This window comes from Eurypyga helias, unplaced genomic scaffold (genome assembly GCF_000690775.1).
Source record: "Eurypyga helias isolate BGI_N326 unplaced genomic scaffold, ASM69077v1 scaffold6626, whole genome shotgun sequence".
NCBI classification, from domain to species: Eukaryota; Metazoa; Chordata; class Aves; order Eurypygiformes; family Eurypygidae; genus Eurypyga; species Eurypyga helias.
The window spans coordinates 18,291-39,974 of record NW_010258480.1 but is presented as its reverse complement, the minus strand read 5'-3'; the positions used below and the strand labels follow the sequence as shown (position 1 = coordinate 39,974).

The 21,684-nt window shown below is 46.2% G+C and overlaps 1 protein-coding gene across 1 annotated transcript in view; it reads left to right on the top strand.

Annotated features, from left to right (window-relative positions):
* Positions 1-21,684, top strand: part of CFAP46 (cilia and flagella associated protein 46) — a gene marked incomplete at its 3' end in the record, with an annotated part of 67,348 nt that overhangs the window by 28,065 nt on the left and 17,599 nt on the right. The window contains 18 exon segments of the mRNA XM_010154339.1: positions 1,365-1,546; positions 3,446-3,577; positions 5,520-5,685; positions 6,877-6,961; positions 7,065-7,203; positions 7,880-8,063; positions 8,848-9,007; positions 9,137-9,360; positions 11,768-11,935; positions 12,316-12,464; positions 13,906-14,029; positions 14,981-15,043; positions 15,258-15,404; positions 16,433-16,633; positions 18,120-18,226; positions 19,014-19,196; positions 19,997-20,132; positions 21,458-21,643. Of these exon segments, the coding sequence (XP_010152641.1) occupies positions 1,365-1,546; positions 3,446-3,577; positions 5,520-5,685; positions 6,877-6,961; positions 7,065-7,203; positions 7,880-8,063; positions 8,848-9,007; positions 9,137-9,360; positions 11,768-11,935; positions 12,316-12,464; positions 13,906-14,029; positions 14,981-15,043; positions 15,258-15,404; positions 16,433-16,633; positions 18,120-18,226; positions 19,014-19,196; positions 19,997-20,132; positions 21,458-21,643 (2,736 nt within the window).

Sequence of the window (21,684 nt, the reverse complement as noted above, 5' to 3'; positions counted from 1 at the left end):
TCCCTCTTGTCCCATCATTTGTAACTTGGTAGAAGAGACTGACCCCCCCCTCTCTGCACCCCACTTTCAGGCAGCTGTAGAGGTGTATTTTAGGGTTTCTATTGGAAGTTTTCAGAATTCCAACAGAAAACTTCCTGTTACAGTGAATTTACTTTTGGTAGTTGCAAGGTACTTAAGATCTTATCAGGAGGTTTTTCATGAGTCTTACATGAGGCAGTTTCTCTTAAAGTACTTGCTTTTGATCAGTCTTCCATGATTACTCACCCTGAGCAGTACCTCACTTCCCATAGAATCACAGAATCATGGAATAGTTTGAGTTGAAGGGACCTCAAAGCCCCCCCAGTGCCACCCCCTGCCATGGGCAGGCACACCTTCCATAGCCCAGGGTGCTCCCAGCCTCATCCAGCCTGGCCTTGGACACTCCCAGGGATGGGGCATCCACAGCTTCTCTGGGAACCTGTCCCAGTGCTCCCACCCTCTGCAGGAAGAATTCCTTCCTGATGTCCCACCTCAATCCCCACTGTGACCCTCTTGGTTACCAGGCTGTTAGAGAGGAGCAGAGGTGTTGGAAGGTTTAGACCCTGTATTTTCCCAACAGTGAGTTGTAGTTTTACCTGTTGGATTGCCACATTTATGATTTCTACCTCCTGTAGAGAGCTTTCTTAAAGGGCTGAGATGGTAGGAATCTGGTGACATTGTCTAAAACTCAGGTAGAATTTCTTCTTTCTCAAGACTGGGATCTGGGTCCTTACAAACATGTAAGTGTCTAATTCTAGTTGATCTACAGATCGATGCCAAATAGAAAGAGTTAGCAGCAGCTGTTACTGTAGCAGCCCAGTTTTGGGGAGCGCTATTGCCGTATCCTCGTTTGGACCGATTCGTTAACAACTCCCATTATGTTAAAAAGATGAAACTCTGACACGAGCAAGGGAGGTGTTTAGACCCCGTAGTGAAACTACAGGTGAAACCCTGCTGTAAACGCAGTTCTGTCTCTCATTCCCTGCTGTAAACGCAGTTCTGTCTCCCATTCTTACCTTTGGCTGAACTGAAATGGTCTCCGCGTGTCAGAAGTCTTGCTCCTCTGATCTGCAGCCGAGGAGTGAGGATATAAGCCAGGTCCTGGCGGATACCGCTGCTCAAAGGCACACCCAGAGCTGGACTTGCATGCACTGCTACAGTACCCCCTGCAGGGAAAAGATCCTTCTGATCCCGCGTTTTGGTTGTGGCTGTGACGCTTCGGCTTTCTGGGTGGTTTGAGGAGGGAACTGGCCCATGTCCAGGCGGGGTCTGGGGTAAGCAGAGCTGTGAGCGTGATGAAACCTGGAGGCTTAAAGGCTCTTTTTTTCCGTTTTTCCTTCCCCCAGCTGGTGAAACTGGCTGTTGAATGCAGCTGGTCAGATTCCTTGGTGGAACTGCAGACACTGACACGGCTGATGTATTTTGCATATGTGTCACATGATCATGAAATCGTGATGGCTTGTTCCAGAAAGATCCGCGAATCAGATGAGAATTTTTGCCACGCTGGAGACACCAAGGAGTGTGAAACGTAAGTACATGGAGCTTGGCTGACGCTGTGCCATACCTGACCTGCGTTTTGCAGGAAGAGTGTGCTGGGTGAATGTGTTGGATCACATGAGCAGAAGTGAACCAATCTTTCTCTACAGACACGCTCTGTGGTTAGAGGGGAAAGTGGATTTTTCTTACTTCTGCGGCCGCTGCTGTTGCCGCTTCCTCACCTACTGCAGACGCTGTTCTGACTCCGCAGCGTAGCCTGAGGAAAAGGCAGTGGAAGAGCCAGGCTGGGACTCAACCCAGCTCAGGAAGCAAGTGAACAGGTCATACACAGATGTGTTCGGGTGCCTTCCTGGGCTCTGCCCAGCACAGTCTCCCCACACATCTGTCATGGCCAAGCGCTAAGTAGCTTGTTCCGGCTGGTTTTCTGATGGAAGTCGCTTCCCGTGCTGAAGTGGCTCTAGTACACAAAGGGTCTACACAGGCCAGGGAAAAGACGCAGCCGTGAGTGGCAGTAGGTGACAGCAGTAGGTAACAGCAGCTGCTATATTCCGTGCTCTGGTGCCAGGTAGTCTTGTGCTCCTTAACCCCACCTGTGCATATGGCTGCAATAGGGAAGCGAGTCCTTTCTGTAACAGCCCGGTGTCCATCTTAACCGATCGTTTAAAACCTGGATCTCAAAGGAACAAAGGTTTCCTCTGTAGATGGGGGTGCTGGGGGAATCCTGTGTTACAACACGGGGTATCCTTTGATCCTTCTGGGGTTTTTCATATCATTGCCTCCAAAACCACAATGCAGTTTTATCCAAAGAGGAGGGAGTTGGCTCCATCCCATAACAATCTGTTGGAATGTAGGAAATTTGAAATAAACGTGGAACACTGGGTACAATTTTGTGTTAATTTTTCTCTCTGAAAAAGAATTTTTCTTTTTAAAAAAAAATCTGCTCTTTGAAGTTCCTGATTGTTTGCCACGTGGGGAAGAACATGTAAACCCAAAGAAGGTGTCTTAATGCAGAACAGGATTTGAGGACGTTACAGTGGTTGAGAGAACACTGGCTGCGTATCTAACGATCTGCGAACTAGCAAGTGAGAAAGTGTTTGGTTCTTTGCCAGAGGAATGTAGTCATGGATCATGGGCTGTCAGTGCTGCTTCCAGAGAAATGGAGGATAAATCTTGTCTTCCCATGGTAAAGCCGAGCCTCAGGACAGAGAAGGGTTAAATACTGGCTTTGGTGGAGCTGTAGGACACTGGTGTCCTCTGGCAGCCACAAGCCCAAACTGCACAGTTCTCCCCTCAGAGCTGGGGCTAGGCCAGCTACAACCTGGGCATTTCTGTGTGGCTGTGTGAGCGGGAAAGGGTCTTGCAGGTTGTGTAACTTCTTTCCCTGCACAATCGCTGTGAACCAGAGTTAGTTATTTTTAACTGATTAACTGCTGGGACCCTGCTTTCTTTTCTTTGAAATGTGGTAGAATGTGGTGCAAATTGATTTCTCCAGAGTCCTGTGCATATTGTGCCAGACATAGGTGAGACCAATTCCGAAAGAAAGTGTCAAAAATTGTCTAGGTTTCTCCCATATCTGTTTTTAATTGCTTGCCATATGAGTTTGGCTTTGGACTAACTTTTTGTTTGATGTACAATAGCGAACAATGGGGGAAAACCCCAAATCTATTTTCTCCCCTTGCTAAATGTAGATTAAAAGATTTTAAATCTGATTTCATAGTTATTTTTATTAGAGTTGTGAAAAAGAGATTTTATTTCTGATATCTTTTCACAAAATGTCCAGTTTTTCAAATACGGTCTGGTTGTAAAAGAAGGGTCAGTAGAAGCATTTGTAACTCCTGGAGCAAGGGACGTCTTAAAAGCATTGTTACTAGGACCTGCTGTGTTCTTAACTGTAGGACTGGCACTTCTTGAATAGTTTGCATTTATTCAGGTCTGTTAACAAGGCGAGACGAGAAATGGTAAGCACTGCTGCCTGTATACAAGGAAGGAGTATGATGGAAAATTCGCCTGGAGGGAGACATGTGCGTGTAGCAGCATCAAAAGCCTTTGTTCAGAGTGCCAGGTATGTTGTATTTCGAAATGCTTAACAAAGTTTAGTAAATTTACCACATCTTACACATGGCTGATATTTTAATGTCGTAGAATCCAGGGAGAACCTGGTTGGAAAGAAACTCAGAAGGGCTCTAGTCCAAACTCCATCTCAAAGCAGGGCCAGCCCTGGGTTCATCCAGCCTGGGCTTCCTTGAAAACTGCGGGAAAGGAGAGTTCCACTCCACTGCCTGCCTGTACTCAGGGGGAGAAGTCTCTACTTTTAACCACTCTGAGCCTTTCTTATGCCAACTTGTGCCCTTTCTTGCTCCCCCTGCCATCCACTATGAAGCGCCTGGCTACTGCTCCTCAGTGCCTGTGTTGGTTTACTCCTTGTTAGGTCCCCAAAAACCAACTCCACACTGAACCAGCCCTGCACTCGGCCTCTCCTCCCAAGGCCAGAGCCCCGGTCCCTGCATCATGCTGGGGGCACTCTGCTCAGCGTGTTGCAGGCTGTCCCTGTCTGCTGTGCCTAGAACTGGGCGCCTAGACGTGGTCTAGAGTGGTGACTGGGGGGTGATAATCCGTTGCCTCAGTGTATTGTCTGTTCCGTTAACACAGCCCAGGATGCTGTTGGCTGCTATTGCCAGAGCACCCTGCTGGCTGCTTTTCTGCTTGCTGCCCCCCAAGAACCTCGTGTCCTTTCCAGCAGTTACTCCTCAGCTCTCCTGTTGCAGAGCATCGTGTTAATACCATAAACTGCATGTTGTGAACCCAAAGGTGAAAGGCTTTAAATAGTGAACAAGCAGGAGCGGGTGATACAGAGATGATGCGTGACTGTGGTGTAAATTCTTTGGTATTTGGAAGAAATAAATTAAGGAGCAAAAGCAGGCAATTAGAACTCTTGGAAGATGAGCACGTGATGGCCGAGGTGAGGCTGTTAACATCGTACGGCTGCCTGCCTGCCTTCCTCCCTCCCGAGCGCTCCTCAGGAAGGACTGAGTGTATGTACAGCTCCACGCATCCCAAAAGGAAGACAAGAAGTGGTGAGCAAAAACTAGGCCTTCAGTCTGGTGTTGAGACACAAGGTCTGTGAGCACATGGACTCTGAAAGTCATGGAAGTGGGAGAGGATGACAGAAACTGCCAGACTGAAACCTGCTTGTTTTGAAATAGTAAAACTCTTCAACGGGTGTTAGTTTCATCCCAATCCGTAACTTTTAGCTAAATCCTAAAGCCTTTGCTCACTCATGAGAGTTCTGTGTTGTATCACAACCTGGAGAATTATTAAATTATATGAATTCAAAGTAACATTTGCATGGAATATACTCAAAACAATTGGAATGCAGCTAGAGGGATTTGAGGAATATTGTGTTACAGTGGTTCTGTGCTATGCACAATGCTTGGCATTTCAGTAACAGCTTTGTTCTATTTTTAGTGGTTTTAGAAAGAGAGCTTAATGCATTAGGAAGCCAAAAAGGTAGATTATTCCAATGAGAACATCTCTAGTAGATTTCTGCTATTTTTTAGTGAAGGCTGCTGAGCCAAGTTTACACAGAAAGGCAGTAAAACCATGAGAGTGGTTCTGTGCTATGCACAATGCTTGGCATTTCAGTAACAGCTTTGTTCTATTTTTAGTGGTTTTAGAAAGAGAGCTTAATGCATTAGGAAGCCAAAAAGGTAGATTATTCCAATGAGAACATCTCTAGTAGATTTCTGCTATTTTTTAGTGAAGGCTGCTGAGCCAAGTTTACACAGAAAGGCAGTAAAACCATGAGGATTTTTTTTTTTCTGAATGTGTGAGGGGGATTTGTACGTAGAACCTTTTCTATGGAGCTCATTCACTTAACCCCTCACTGCTGAGATGATGTATGGGTGGTGCCTGGATCAGGTGACCCCAAATGTTTCCAGCAGTAAACGCTTTTATTTGGCTGGAGTCGGGTTGTTCCCCTCCATTGAGCTGTTTGCTTTTGGCAGGAACGCAGGGGAGGCTGGGAATTACTCCCTTGCAATGTCCGCAGCTCGGCACTTCTGGAATGCATGTTTACCCCTGCTGGGCTCTCCACATGACAGGAAGCACTTTAAAGAGCCTACTGAAGTAATTCTCCAGAATATAATTAAAGCAGAATCTAAGAATAAACAGGTAAGACTAACGGGTGCTGTTAACTCTGCTTGTGCTTAGTGGGCGGTGTGTCGCGGTTTGCTTGGAAGCTTTGGTTGGCTGCTTCAGGACACCAGAGAGGGAAGAGCGACCTCCTTGTCAGAAATACGGACCTGGTTTCTCACCTGCAGCCCCACAGCAAACATTCCCATGGCATCGCCAGGAATCACGTTCACATGGAATCCATGCTCTCCCCACGCGTGGTGGTTCTGCTGGGTTTAGGCAGTGGTGAGACTTGCAGGAGTTTGCATCAGAATATGCTGCTGCCTGAGGGGCTGCAGTGCCAGACCCCACCGAAGGGAATGTTGCGGAAAGACTCCAAAGGAAATCCAGAAAAAAGCTGTCCCTTCCAGAAGGTGTGATAGCAGCTCTTAGAACACGGACTCAGGGAAAAGGCAGGGTAACTGCACTCAAGTTCCCCCCACCCGCAGGTGCACATTGCTGCCTGCAGAAAGGAGTTTGTACTTTGCCCACCTCTGGTAGCTACAGCTCAGATGGTTTCTTAGTGCGGCCTTAGGCAGTGGGCAGCGTGCCAGCGGAGCTGCGTGTGGACCTGGCTGTGAACCGAGCGTCAGCTTATCTGTGAAGGTGCAAGCCCATGAGCTCGAGGGGATGGAAAAGCTCTCTCCTCTCCCATCTTTGGGTGAGAATTGTGATGGTCCGAGTTTCACAGGCAGAGGCAGCTGAGCACACTGGGACAAGAGACATGAAGTCATCTTTTAAAAATGCCCAAAACCAGGCTGCAGAAATGACCTGGTACTCGTTGCTGACCAGAGAGGCTGTGGACATACTGCTTGGAGTACTGGAAAGGTGACTGAGTGAGGGGCAGCGGCTCTACTTCAGCCTGCTTTGGGCAGGGGTGTTGAGTAGGGTGCTCTCTTGTCCCTGCCTGCCCCAGCCTCTCTGATGGGGCACGTCAAGATCTCATGGTATTTAATGAGTGTAACTGCTGGGATGTTACTCGTCCAAGTTAGTGCTGCGTTGGGTTTGTATGGCAGAACTTACTCTGCAGACATGGCTGTGCGTTTTGGCTCCTGCAAAAGTAGCTGTTCAGGTAACAGGTTAATAGCTCATATTGACCATATCCACTGATTTACAGAAGAAACAGAACTGCGGTAATACTTAAAGACATGTGTTAGCCAAAAGATCACTGGCTTTTTTTGGTCTGTTTAGGAGAAGAAGGATATGCTGCCTTTGCATCAGTGGATTACAAAGGATTTTCAAAGCATTGGGTCATCAGTTGGATCCTTTCTCCGAGGCACGTTCTTCCTTCTTTTGATCTGGTAATAAAACCCCCAGTGTTACATAATGTTATTATCAACCTGCAGCGTATTAATAAATCATTTGAATATACTTCAAAGGTGCTGAGGAAGATCTGGCATTAAGAACCTCCTTATATGGGTTGTTATTTCACATATATGCTGATAAAGCTGACTGGGAGACAGCACTGCAAGTCCTGGATGAAGCTATTCAAGTTTTGCCTCAGACGAGACACAGGCTGTGAGTTGGGTCTCTTATTTCTGTGAAAATAAACATCCTGATTCTTGGGTAGCAGGAAAATCAGTGGTTTGTTAGTTTGCATTGGGAAGATGTTACATTTACTTTTGCCAGTTCTTACAGCAGAAAACACAGTTGTTTCTTTTCCCTGCGTTGGCAGCGTTTCATGTCGGTAATCTATTCATAATATTTGTTCTTAAAACTTGTATATAACTAGTATCTTACTTTTCCAAGAAAAAAGGTGCACGAAATGTGGCCATGTAGCAGGAACTTCAGTGTTTGTAGCTGTAAACCCATTCATGTTAAATGGAAATTAAATGACCTGGAGTGTGGTTTACAGTGTCCTATCAGAGCTCAAAGATTTACACCCTTTTATGCCATTTGTGGCAAAAATCAGTGGTTTGTTAGGAGTGTCCAAGGCCAGGCTGGATGAGACTTGGAGCAACCTGGGCTATGGAAGGTGTCCCTGCCCATGGCAGGAGGTGGCACTGGCAGGTCTTTATGGTCCCTTCCCACCCAAACCAGTCTGTGATTCTATGATTCCATGATTTTATGAACTTTACATCTCTGTGCTGTACTATACAGGCATGAACAGGAAATCTGGGATTTTGGGGTTCTGTCCTCTCACAGGTACAGTTACAGATGCAAGACACTTGCAGTTTTTTTGGTCTTTTTCTAGCCTGATTTTTAAACACATGGCTACAGCGAAGGCAGCATTGGGGTGTGATTTCATGATGGATGTTCAGAAACTGAGAGATGAAGGTGAAGACTACTTGTCGCGGATGTGGCGCCAGCTGGGAGCAGTCTCCAGAAGCACTGCTGGGCAGTTAAGCTGTTTCCAAAACGCAGTCGTTGCTTTACAGGTTGGTCAGTGTTTGCTGCATGTTCAGATGCCGGCAGAATGATGGTACCCAGGGAGTTGTGGGATTGTGGGTTCGGGGAAGTACGTAATTGAGTTGGCAGGAAGACCGTGTCTGTGGCTGTTCCTGTTTGGAACTTGGAAATGGCTCTTCATTTGGAAAACTGGGTGTCTGAATGGTCATGCTTGGTATATGAGCTGGGGGAGTTGGCTGGGGGGAACCACTGCGTGGGGATGGCTGAGCGTCAGTCAGCTGGTGGCGAGTGGTTGTATCGTTTTTTCCTTCTCTTTTTCTTTTTTTAAATTACACATTACCATCATCAGCAGTAGTAGTATTCTCACTGCATAGTAGTAGTAGCAGTAGTAGTATCATTATTTTACTTAATTTCCTTTCAACCATTAAGCTGTTCTTATCTCAACCCACAAGTTCTCTTTTCCCTCTGATTCTTCCCCATCCCACTGGGGCAGGGGGGAGTGAGCGGCTCGCGAGTACCTGCTTGCTGCCTGGGGCTGGGCCAGGACACTTGGTACGCGGTGAAGGTTCAGCTGAGGCCTGTCAAAGGCAAATGTCAGAGTAGCCAATTGCAAGGAACTTTCCAAAACCAAGAGGTAACGGATGGAGTTCTCTGTTACATTCTGGTCCGCATACCTGATTATGGGATGCCAGTGGAACTGCTCACTCTCAAATTATTGTTTGCTTCTGTAAAGTCCATATTGAAATTTTGGATGTAATTTTGATGGTTTACATCACCAAATATACTCAAACTTTTTCTTGATTACTTTTACAGAAACAAGAAAATGATTGGCAGAAGGTTAATTATCTGATGGAATTCGCTGAATGGTTGTACTGTAACCAGTTCTCCCTCAGTGATGTTATGAAGGTTCTGGATTGGGTGGTAGATCTCTTGCTGCATATGGAATTTTCCATGCACTCCTCAGGAGAAGAAGGTATGTAAAAGGGTATGTCCTTCAGAGGTCTGTTCTTCCACAGATATTTTCATTTGCAATTCAGAAATTTTAACTTCTGAATACATTTTTAATACTGTCTCTGTGAGCCTGTTGTTTCTTTTTTAACAGAAAAAAATACTATACCAAGGTGTTTGCCTACAGAATATTTGAAGACAGACATTGCAGCAAGTGATACCAGGCCCCAGGTTAATTTGGAGGACTTGAGGAGCGTGAAACATTTGGAAGCTCTGTTCAGAGCGCAGACACTGATGGCTTTAGTTTCTGGCCAGAGCTCTCCCGTTCATCAGCAGCATTGTTTGCTGGCCTGCGCTTGTGTCGTCCGCATCTGGCAGGTGAGATTGCACAACATTGCATTACGTCCTCACGTGGCCAGCGTATTTCAGGCTGTCTTGTCTAACTGCGGTGCCAGCTACTTGCTTGATGGTTTAACCACGTTCTCAGTCAGCCGCATGGTATGGTTAGCGTGCAGCCTGAGGTTTACGGATTAAACAGGAAACCTGTTTCTCTCAGAAAAACGGGGAAGAGACGCTAAGGCTAAAACCAGTGGCCAGTTGCTTCCTGGGAGGACACTCGCCCATTTCATGCAAAAGGTTCTAAAATATTGCGGGTTTAATTTGTTAAAGGATCTTAGTGGCCGAACACATGCCGAGCCATTGCTGGCAGCGTGGAGGGATGGGAATTACTTTCCCTTAGCTCGAATGGAAGGGGCTGTCATTTGGCTGAAGGGAACTGTGTGACAGCTCAGTGAAATGCAGCTGTTGCTTTGTTTAGGTTTTGAGGAAAAGTGCAGGCTGGCCACATTTTCCCTACTTTCTCATTGTTACGGCATTTCAAATCCAACATCTCCTTCATTCTCGTTGGTATGAATGCCCCGTTTGAGTGGCTGTTGAGAACCATAAAGTCATAGGGAAACACTTCTGCCTTAAGTATGAGTAAATAAAGAGGCTAAATCTATACTTGATAGTGGGAATGCCACAAGTCACTATAGAAGCAGCATCGGTGCTATCGGCCGGATGTAGCAACTCGCTGGGTAAGTTATGTCTGGTGCCTAAGTGTATTACAAATGGCTGCAAAAGCCCACGAGTTGTTACTCCCGTGGTGACTATGATGAAATGTTCATCGTGAAGTCGGTTTAGACCCCAGCATTCGATGAAGACAGGAATTTCAAAAATAAAACTTGAATAATGATGTTTTCAGGTTCTACACTGGCATAATTTGTGATATCCTGCACCTGTCTGAGTGTCTTATGAGGGAAAAAGGTGTCTGAAAGGAGCATCACTGTTTGAAAAAGCTGCTAAAAATTGGGAGTTCATGTGGCTGTCAGTGCCAGCTGCAGAACAGTGACAGCAATTTTAGAACCTCATATTTACACCCCAACAGCACCACGAGAGACACAACGACCACGTGGCACTGAGTGAAGGTCTATGGGGCGGCTGGACCTTGGAGTAGCAAGGGAAGCAGCTGGGAGGGCGGATATCCATTCTGAAAGAGGCTCTGGGGTGTTAGGGCTCCATGAATAACTCAGTAGAAGACATGGAAATGTTTTCTGAAAGCCTGAAGGATGGAAGGCGCAGCAGCTGCCTCTGCCGTTGGTAAAGACACGGCTTACACTTCCTCTGAACAGTTCAGTTCTTGTGCAGCACCCAGCAGCGGTTTTTGTTCATATGTTGTGTTCTGCTCTTGATCCCTCCAACAAAGTGTGTTCATCTTCTCAGTTAAGGGGTTTTCTAGACTTCAGTAAGTTCAGATGCTGCTGCCCGTGCAGAGGAGTATTCAGTGGGTGCCTTCACAGGCGTGAATGTTTAGCAATTCCATCTCGATGACGTTCATTAGCACCGTTGCAGACTGCTAACCCGGAGGCAGAACACAGTGGCGCCTCACTCTCTGCCGCCTGCGCTGACAGGGCCTAATGCCTTGTGGAAGATTAAGCAGCCTAGGCTTGTGTTTAAAAATAAAGGAAATAAAGCCGTGCAGCTTCGAAACGTGGCAGTGGTGTTTGTCACAGGGACAGTGTCATCTTTGGCCTCCAGCTGCCCAAGTGCCTCATCGTGGTCACCCTAAATGCTTGTGTGAGCAGCACCAGCATCCGGGGCCTGTGTTCGTTTTCTGAAGAAAGCTTTCATGCAAACAGAACAGGATGGGTGAGACCTGTCAATAGCTGTGGAGAGTGACTTACAGGGAATAATCGTTATTAGTAGAAATGGACAATAGTACTGAAACTGGAGATAATTAACTGAAACTGGTTTATTATCCAGGTAGCCTTGGCAGCATCCGGTCCTCTTACCGAAGTATTATCAAAGCCTTCACAACTCACAGCTCCTCAGAAGTCAGTAATTGCTCCTAAAACAGAGAAGGGCAGAAAGAAAGAGAAACCAGTAAGAAGCCCTTTGCTGTGGAATTAAACCACCGTCTCTCCCCAGGAGCTATTTCCCGTGGCTCATTTGTTACGCAGCTCAGACGCTTTCCTGGAGAGACTTATGGCCTGTGAAGAATGTCTGTGTATCCTTTACTCTCCATCGCATGGGCTTGGCAGCTCATAAGCTGACAGACGGGGGTTTTTTGTTTGTTGCAGTGGTCAAAATGCTGCTGTTTTGTTAAGCCCAGCATAGAGGTCAAAAAAGAACAACAGACCTTCAGAGGATGTTAAGCAGATACAGGGGGGTTTTAATATCAGCTGAATATTTAATACCAACAAGAAAGTGAATGTGGCCTCATAAATGCCCTTGGTTTTTATTATAGGTTGACCTTTCTGCTGTGCAAGAGAAGCCTAAGGAGAGGGGCTTGGTGGCCACCTTACCAGCAAACGTGGAGGAATGGGCTGAGTACGACTGTCCCAGGGAAATCCGAGATACTTTTAAACACAAAACAAACAGTTACGGTATTAACCGGGATAATTTCCCTGAACCTGTAAGTATAATCCTCCAAGTTCTAGAGCATTTATTATTTAGGAAAAAGATAAGCAGCAGAGAACTGTTGTGGTTGCGTTTTTCTGCCTCTGCGGTAAAGACTGTCGAGCCAGTGCTGGGGGTGCTGCCTTGGGCTGGTACCAGGTACCGCTGCAGACAGTGTTGGTTGTCTGTTTGCTGTTGGCTCGGCACTCAACAGCAAACTGAACTGACTGGCTTTCCGGACCACCTGCCTGCTGCTTTCAGCCTGAGAGGGTTGGTGTGGGGGCTTTTAGTGAAGTTTGGAACTGGAGATGAAATCATTACTTCAAAATTCACTTTAATGATCCATTCATTTAAATGATATTTAGACTGATTGAATTAAAATAACTTCCTTTTCAGACTTGTACTTTGTATTTTATGGACCTTTTATCTAAAGAACTGCAGAAAATCTTCTGCCCCCACCTGGTTCTTCCCATCTTTCAGCTGGCTGAAGTGATTGCCGACGAGGTGGTGGCATGTAGAAGTCTGTCTGATCTCTATCACCTTCGGTTTGTATCCTTTACTTCAGCAACATCGAACGTGAATGGAGCTGACCCGCCATTAGTGCTCTGCCAGATATTAATGAGGGTGGGGGGTCACACCTCTGATTTCTTGAGACGGCGGGGGGCACATCTCTGATTTCTTCATTTCTTTTCAGTCCTTTTTTACGCATGTTAATAGTCTTGATGACTTGGTTTGCTTGTGGGATTAAAGCCACTGCATCTGTCTGCTACCAACTACGATCCGCACAGGGAAAGGCGCTCAGGCTTAGGAATGCATGCCACTTCATGTGGGTAATTTCAGTTGTGCCTTCTGGTCGCTAACTGACAAAAGTCCAGAAGCAATTCAGTAACAGCATCGCCGTTTCAGCATTCAAAAGGCAGCCCCCGGCTTGTCCTGAAGTACACTGTCTTCAGCATAAGGACCCACACAAGTGTCCCCAATAAGTGTGTTTTCTTGTGTGGAGATCTGCTTTTGGGACCAAAATGCTGTTATTTGATGGATGATTAACCCTAAAAGTTTTGATTAAAAACTAGTTCATATGCACGCACTGGCAAATTATTGCTGGTTTAGCTCCAATCTCATCGTGCTTGTTTGAAATGTGTTGCGTAATGTTGGTTAATAATTAACGGTTATAAGCGCTAATTGTTTGCTTTAATCCCTGGTAGTTTGTGAAATGCCACGTAATGTAGTTTTGCACGCCTGAAACTGATCCCACATGGTGGAACAGATAAGGCTCGTGGATCCCGATGTACATGTACGCATCTGGGTTGCCATTTGAGTGCTGCGTTGCTGCCTTACGAGACTAAAAGTGACTGACTGATGGGAAATTGTTTGCAGCCAGGTTTTGCCCGACACATTTTTTTGTTGGCTCCTCAAGATTGTTTTTATTTATTTATATCTACGACCTGGTTTTTGATAGGGTCAGAAAGGTGTATGTTAATATATCACTCCATACGCAAATCGGGAATACGTTAGCGCAAACACATATAGGGGAGTTTTTGCCTGCTGTAGTGAGACCATGTTATAAATACCTGTGCACTCCTAGCACATCATTTTTGCTGCTAAATTGCAGAGACATGGGCTTATGGACCAGATGTACTAGTGGATGCCCCATCCCTGGAAGTGTTCAGGGTCAGTTGGAGGGAGCTTTGAGCAGCCTGGTCTAGTGACAGAGGGCCCTGCCCGTGGCAGGGGGTGGGACCAGGGGATGCAAAACGTGCCTTCTACCCCTAACCCCTTGATCGACGTGTGGCCTCTTCCGTTGGGTGATGCCAACTGCTGCGTTCCCCCCTTTTTTATCTGAAATGTCTGTTATTGCTGGCATTGATCTGGACATCAGGAGGTGTGATTGAAAACCTGGAAGGTGCGCTCTTTATACAGAAGGTGTTTGTAGAAAGCCAGTACAAAAGAGTCTGCTCATTAAACACTTCTTGGTTTTATTGCTAGCATTGCTCTGGTGTGCTCAGAGCTGCAGCTGGGCCGGGCATCTTTGTACCACGAGAAAGCTGCCGGAGAAGCCCACCTCCCTGAATCGGAACAAGCGGAGTACGTACGGTCGCCACAGAGGCTGGTATCGGTTGGGGTTTTTCCCTGCAGGTGGTGTGTTGTTGGGGCAAAAACACATTTAAAAGCATGAGCTTAGCAGTGGTTTGGTACGTGAGCTGTGCCCTAAACTGTGCGTGGTTGGTTTGGATCTACTCACAGGGTGGGTGTGTGGGGAAGATGCCCAAAGTACTAACGCTTTATGATGAAAAACTTAAACCAGACTTGAATTTCATTTGCCTTCTTGTGATGTAGGTGTTGGCAAGAGATTGCGCTGCGGAAAGCAAACCGGGTCCCTGCTGCAGTGGAAGGGGAAATATGGTTTGAAAACGCTTGGCTGAAGGGTGGTGGGGACAAGAACCCCCTTACCTCCTGGGAGAAGGTTTTTATTTCTACTCAGTTTCTTTAATAAATTACTCGTCACTTTTTATTTTAATACACTTGCTAGTTGGCTTTTGAAGAAGTGTGTGTGAGAACAGCATGAACACAAAGAGCTGTGAAAAACTTGCACTACTTCAGCCCTGGCAGGCCTCAGCGGACGGGCGGGTTTGCCTGGCGCCGCCTTCGCATTGTGAAGCTTGGAAGAGGGAGAGCTGCCCTGCTGCAAGTGGAGCTTGGCACCAGCACACATGGCGGGAAAGACGGAAGCACGCCAGACCGTGTGCTTGCTCTTGTCTCAGTTGTCTCAGCTGTCTCCCTCCCTCTATTCTGGTTGCCCTGTCGTCTACGTTGTTCTAAGGGGGCACAGACACTTCAGCTCTGTCACTTCTGCCTCTTCTCCAGGAAGATAATTGCCACACTGCTACCCCGAAAGCTTCCCTCGGCTTTCCTCTTCACTAGGGCAGCTCTGTCCTTGTTTCCTTCACATCACTTTGTTCTCTGTGTTCTTGTGCGGGTAAAACACCTTTTCTGTGTCCTGACCCCCCTCGAGTCGCCTCTTTTAGGCCTTGCAAACAGCATTTCTCCGTGATTGTTTTAGTTAGTACCAAGAATCAAGTTCATCAAGACCGTGGCAGATCTGAAGTCGTTGGTCTGTTCTAAGGTTGGTTTCAGCAGTGTGGACTGGTTAACTGAATGCTTTGTGAAATCAGCCTCAGACTGAACCCGGCTTTCCTGAGCTCCGGTGTTGAGTTTCGAAGTTAGAAAATAGAGCTGGGTGGTGGGAGACACCAGCAACTGAGCATGATCCTCGGTAACAGTTCGTGTTCCATCTAGTTCTGAGATTTGTGAAGGTGTCGTGTCGTGTTGTCTTTCAGGTTTTTGAGTTAAATGCGGTAACAGGAACAGGACTGAGTGCACTGTCCTTCCCCTACATGTGGATGGAAAAAGCTGAGGTGCTCATTCAGTTGGGCGCGTGTCAGCCTGCGGGAGTTCTGCTTTCAGAGGCCCATGCTGCAGCTCAGGTACCCTGAAATGAAATGGAGAGGGAAATTAATAGAACTGATAGGAAAAATGTTCATTTTCATGCAGTCGCTCCTCATAACAATAGTGAAATTGCAAAACCAGACCTTCCCCCCATCCCACCCCAGACCTCTGCGATGTAGTTTCAGCATGAAGCAGACGTGTACATACGTGGCCCTTAAGCCCAACTTTGTGGGAATTAGCTGTGGTTGGATGAACAGCCGCTGGCACTGAAATGATGATTTAGAGTTTGGGCAGATCTGAAACTGGTGTCCATGTATTCCGCTGGACAAATCCACCCCGTCTCTTTGTGATGAAGGGTTTACATCACATGCTCTTCCTCTGTCTGCCATTTCGCATGAGTGCTCCCTTGGTTCTGAAGGTTATTGAAACATAATTATTGCAAGAAATCCTTTACTTGAAAAAAAAAAAAGAATTACTTGTTATCCTGTTATTCCACATCATATTTTTCCTCATGAAAACAAACCTGCCTGTGTGTATCTAGCAGGAATCATGAATGCTTCCAATAATAATACAGGACTAATATATTCTTAATGATATATGTCTCTTAGTAAAGCATGAATTTAGGGCTGTGCACTGAGAAGTTCAAAAGGCATTAGGGAGGCAGTAATTTAGCTGTCTCCTTTCTTCTCAGCATTCTGGGCCTGCGTGCCAGCGTGCTGTCTGTACCAAACGCTGCTTGTCTCTCATACACCACTGGTGGGTGGTTTATACCGCGCGTACCGTAGCACTGTGAAGTTACTGCAGCTCTGGAGTATCTCAATCCCAGTTCCCAAAAAAGCTTTTCATCACCACGTTTCTTGGGCAGCAGATACGTACGTACGGAACAGTAGCAGGCAAACAGCTTCTTTGGCTTGTGGGGTAGAAGATAGGGGAACAAGAAGAAATGTAAAGTATATTTGAAGACCTGAAGGTTGTGGTGTGCAGTGGACACCGGTTTGAAAACACCAAAGTAATAGGAATTGCAGTAATGGATCTTTTGTGTGTCAGTCATGTATCTTCTTCCTAGGAATTGGGGGCCCTGTGCGATGTGTCACGGTGCTTGTACCTCCGTGCTGTGTTGGCTAAGCTGGAAGGAAGCCACAGGCAAGCTAGAGCACTCCTTGAGAAAGCCCAGCTCCTGGGGGGCAGTGAGCAGTTCTGGTACAGCAGCACGCTTGGTCTTGCAGGAGCCATTCTAGAGGAAGAGGAGGAGGGAAAACAGAGTGTGGTAAGGAAGCTTTTTGGGTTTGGTGGGTGGCTTTTTGCAGTGGTGGTGCCTCTTGGTGAAGAAAAATGCCTTTGCATTTCAGTAAAAGCAAAATAGGTACAAAATGCATTTACTGATGTTTCCTGTATTCAATAAGCGCTCATTACAGATTTCAAACAGATGCAAGCCTTAGGAATGAGATTTTACCCACGGAGGTTTGGGATGGTTTTGTGATAAGCTGTGGATCCTTCTGCTGAAATCGGAGCAATTGTGATCTAGTATGTGTAACCCAATCCCAGAGATCAGATTCCCTCAGTTAGAATGGTTTTGTACATGGACAGTCCTGGTAACCTTGATGTGTTTATTTTCCATATTTCATAAAGATTGATAACTTTCAGTATTATTTCCTCATATGCACTTTCTTTTCAAATATTTTGGGTAGTTTTACAGATATTGTTTCTAGATTCTGAAAGATCATGCTGTCAGTATAATGTATATTTATTTCAAATATTTTCCTCTTTGACCATTAACATTGAAGTCCATTTACTGTTCAGCCTTAACACAGGTTTCACTGTAAGTGTCTTGTGGCTGTGGTGATCTGGCCATTAGTGGTCATCTGGGCGAGTCTGTTTTGTATCGAGGGATGATTTTCATTTGGGCTGAACTCACGTTTACAGTCGTTGAAAGACAAAATACCTGGTTAGACTGAGAGGAGTTGGAAGGTTTTACCAGTACAGCCATTCAGGAAATGTGTGAGGTGGGGTTTTTCTCCCACATGACTGACCAAGAGGGCTGCAGCAGCAAACGTTTTTGCAAAGGACAGATCTGTAGATGAGTTTTTGAGCATCATCTAAAGTTTTTTTTCATTCCAAACCATTGCTGGGGACTTCTTACACCCCAGGTGGCCAGTGTAGAAGTGTGAGGCCTGCTGGTAGGTGGATGTGCTGGTCAGTGTAAGAAGGATGCAGGGATCCTGTGAAATCCAGAATCAAGTGACTGTTTCAGTTAGAGGTCTAACACCAGCAAGGCAGGGTCAGCCTTGGAGTGATGTCAGCCCATACAGGGGAACCAGGTTGCACTGGGCTGTAGATGGCACTTTTCAAATATCCCTGAGAATGCTGATTCCCCAATCTTTCTGGGCCTTTGTTACACCCCCTCCCCCCCCAAAAAAGGGACTCTGAAGGTGGCCAAACACTGAGCATCTGTTCAGAATTACCCTCCTTCCAGGTTGGGGCTGTTGCCACCCGATCTTGTGCTACCCATCTCTAAGATGGGTCTGGCTCCATCTTCTTCCCGTGTGTGTGTGCCCCGTTCACTTATCAGAATGTCTAAAAGTGGGTGTAACCCTTACTGTCTGGACTTTAAACACAGCTGTCAAGAATCACTCACCTTGGGGTATATTCGGGAGAGATACTTAACGTGTTCTGCACAAAATTTCAGCTTTCCGAGTGGGAGTTTGTACACAGACCTCCACAGTGGAAGCACTTTGTTTCTGGTGTCCCTGCAGGCGTGCGAGGCGCTGGAGCGCACTCTCAGCATGCTCAGAGCCGCCGTACTGCGGAGGCCGAACAGAGAAGCAGAGCTGGGGTTTATGATTACATCCCTTGAAGCCAGGTAACTCTCTTTTCATTGAAATATGCCCAGCCTACGGTGATTTTTACCGTTCATCTTTATTTTAGTAGGGTACATTCTGTGAACTCCCAAGTATTTTTCCTCCCAAAGAATTTATCGGTTTGTTGGTTGTTTTGGGTCTTCTTAATTTAAATTTCCTCACCAATGTCTTCATTCTCGTGTGTAGCGCTACTGGCCATGAAGTTCTTCAGCTAGTTCGGATACCACAGCCTACTGTGCATAGCCTGTGATGCAGGTGACCCAAAGGAGGACGATACATTTACCTTCACAGAGGTCTCAGCACAGATACTCCCCCAGCGCCACTGCAGGCTGCAGTATTGAGCTACTCCTCCCCATGATCCCAGAAGTCTCTTCATGGTGAAACAAAACAACGATTTTGGTTACACTGAAATCCAGGCACAGAGAGTTTAAGGTGTCCTGGTAAAAGGAGAGAGAGAAGTGCATGACATTTCCACTCCCTTCTCTTCCCAGAAATGTGAGACTTCTGGGTAAGAAAGGGAAGACTCCTAGTCTCCTCAGTTCAGCTGTGTTTAGATTGATGAGGCCTAGGCAGTGGGAATAACTACATACGTGGAACAAGTGTCACCTCAGTTCTCATCTCCAAATACAATATCTTGATTTTTGCAGGACCTGCTATAATTTGTAGACCATAGATTTAAAGAATGAAGGGTCTTTTTCATCATTTAAAGTAGAGCAGATAGAAATGTGTCTGTGTTCAAACACAGCCTGTGCTTTCTGACTACCCTCTTGTAATTCTTGTTTTTCCTAGGAAAACCCTTATTCAGATACATTTGGTCCAAGATTGTGTGACAGTTAATGCCGAGCCCTGTCGGTTGCCCCAGGAGCTGCAGGAGTCTTACAGTAAATTAGCTCAACTGGAGAAGGACTTCGCACACTACGGGCACAAAACCTACAGCGCCGAGATGCTGCTGGAACGTGCAAACGTTCACAGGTGAGACGATACCTCTGATGAAAAATTGTATTTGACTAGTGCACCAAGTGTACTGGTTAGATTTTTATAGGCCAGTTCAAGGTGGAAAGGAGCAGGTAACATTGTCAGGTTTTATATCTTGATGTTACACAGCTCTTTGCAGCCTCAAAGTGTTCAGTATTCAGAAAAGTACTGAGGAATCAAAACTTCCTTTCTCTAAAGGCAGTTAGTTGTACGTGGTACTGGTGATTCTGGCACTGCGTCGGAGGGCGAAGCGAAGTCTCAAGGTCTCTAAGCCAGCTTTTGGTCTTCCCATTTGGGAAGTCATTTTGGCAGCTCCACCGACCATTCTCTGGTATTTCCAGGCTTTGACAACCCTTGCTGTTGAGTGGTTCTCCAGAATTGCTGTAATAGCAGAAGTCCCGACCACGGTGTGCCTTGATCCCCGCTCATTCCAAGATGTCCCCTTAAAAGGACCGGGAGATGTTTTGTACATGGCTGTTTGCCCTTTTGTTCCTGGTGAACACATCCTCTGGAATGTCATCTGCCTTTCTTCTTTGTCTTGGCGTCACCGTGCATCGCTGCAGCACGGTTCCGGGAATAAGACCTCGAAAAGATCATGTGTGACTGTTCACTCGTCCTGTATGAACAGTTCGAAAACACTTGTACAAAATGAACCTATTTCATCTAAGAATCGCTCTATTTAAGCTATTCATCTAATCCATTAATATCATTGTTGTACTAGATACGTTCAGTAGTGTTGATTCCATAAACAAACGCTTTCTTACAGTAGTTTCCTCGGGTCCGTGTGGGTTTTTCAGGATGATTGCCAAGCAGGAAAGAAGCAAAGCAGCAAAACACGGTCACTATCTTGATGCTTATAACCTAGCTCAGAGGGCAGTATCCAAAACGGAGGAGGTGTTTCATGACCTTTGTGGCTTATTTGCAGTTAATGAGGTACGGAGATTTATTGGTTTTTCCTACCCATGGAAAAGAAATGTAATGCATTTGTACTATTCACTCATTCTTGGAAAATTCCTGGGAGCCCCAGCTGAGAATATCTTCCTATACTGACAGCCATTGTGTGAATATAGAAGGAAACATTGCGTGCCAAAGAATTTACAATCCAAAAAGAGACGAAGAGAAGCAGAAATTAGAGGGTTTTCTGGTCTTTGTCAGTTTTATGCGGCCAGCAGGACGAGGGAGGGGATTCTCCCCCTGTACTCTGCTCTCATGAGACCCCACCTGGAGTGCTGTGTCCAGCTGTGGAAACCTTAACCTAAGAAGGATATAGACAGGTTGGAGCGAGTCCAGGGGAGGCCACGGAGATGCACTGAGGGCTGGAGCCCCTCTGCTATGGGGACAGGCTGGGGGAGTTGGGGGGTTCAGCCTGGAGAAGGGAAGGCTCCAGGAGACCTTATTGCAGCCTTCCAGTACCTGAAGGGGCTACAAGGAAGCTGGGGGGGACTTTTTCCAAGGACCTGTAGTGACAGGACAAGGGGTAATGGGTTTAAATTGAAAGTGGGGAGGTTTAGATTGGATATCAGGAAGAAGTTCTTCCTGGAGAGGGTGGGGAGGCACTGGGACAGGTTCCCAGAGAAGCTGTGGATGCCCCATCCCTGGAAGTGTCCAAGGCCAGGCTGGATGAGGCTTGGAGCAACCTGGGCTAGTGGAAGTTGTCTCTGCCCATGGCAGGGGGGTTGGAACTAGATGATCACTTGGGTCCCTCCCAACCCAAACTCTTCTGGGACTGAAAAGAAAAGGTCGGAACTTGGAGATATTTTGTGAGTTATTCTCTAAATGCCCCCAAAGTTTAACATTCTCCATTATAAAGTGTTTATTTCTCAGGAGGGAACACAAGGTTACACAAAACATTATGTAAATAAAGAAAACAACTTCAAAATAGTGTATTTTGGGTCATGAAAGCTGGCAGCCTGCTTTGCTAGTGTGCAGCTTTTTTAAAGGACAACTTTTCTATGCAGCCACCAGAACCGTCAATACTGGGGGTCTCTGTGCACATTTGTAACTCCACTGGATTTTGTACCAGGTACATAAAACCTGAAATGCAGAAACCCAGCTGCTCGGGTTTTTAGGTAGCTACTTTGCTTTTTAATGAAGTTTAGCTTTTAATTTACTTAACTTCACAGCAATGTCTGCTCTGTTGATACAGTTAAAGGTTTGCTTCTTCACGTTGAAGAAACACAACATTCTGACATCTGTTGAGGTAAATTTGCAGAAATACTTGAAATTAGTACTCTACTCTCCTTTCTCCTGTATTTCAGACTACAAACGTTAGTATCCCATTAATGAGGCAACTTGCTAGCAGGAAAATCAATTTTGTAGAAATTCTTTTGGATATTTTTCATCTTGTCATTACTGAGAAAAGGCTTGAAGTGGGTGAAGCATCATGGCACACGTTTGTGGAGGCCTTCACCAGAGAGGCTTCTGAGGACACTGCAGCAGAACAGGTAATAGAACCTACGTGGCCCAGCGACTTGCGCAGGAATGG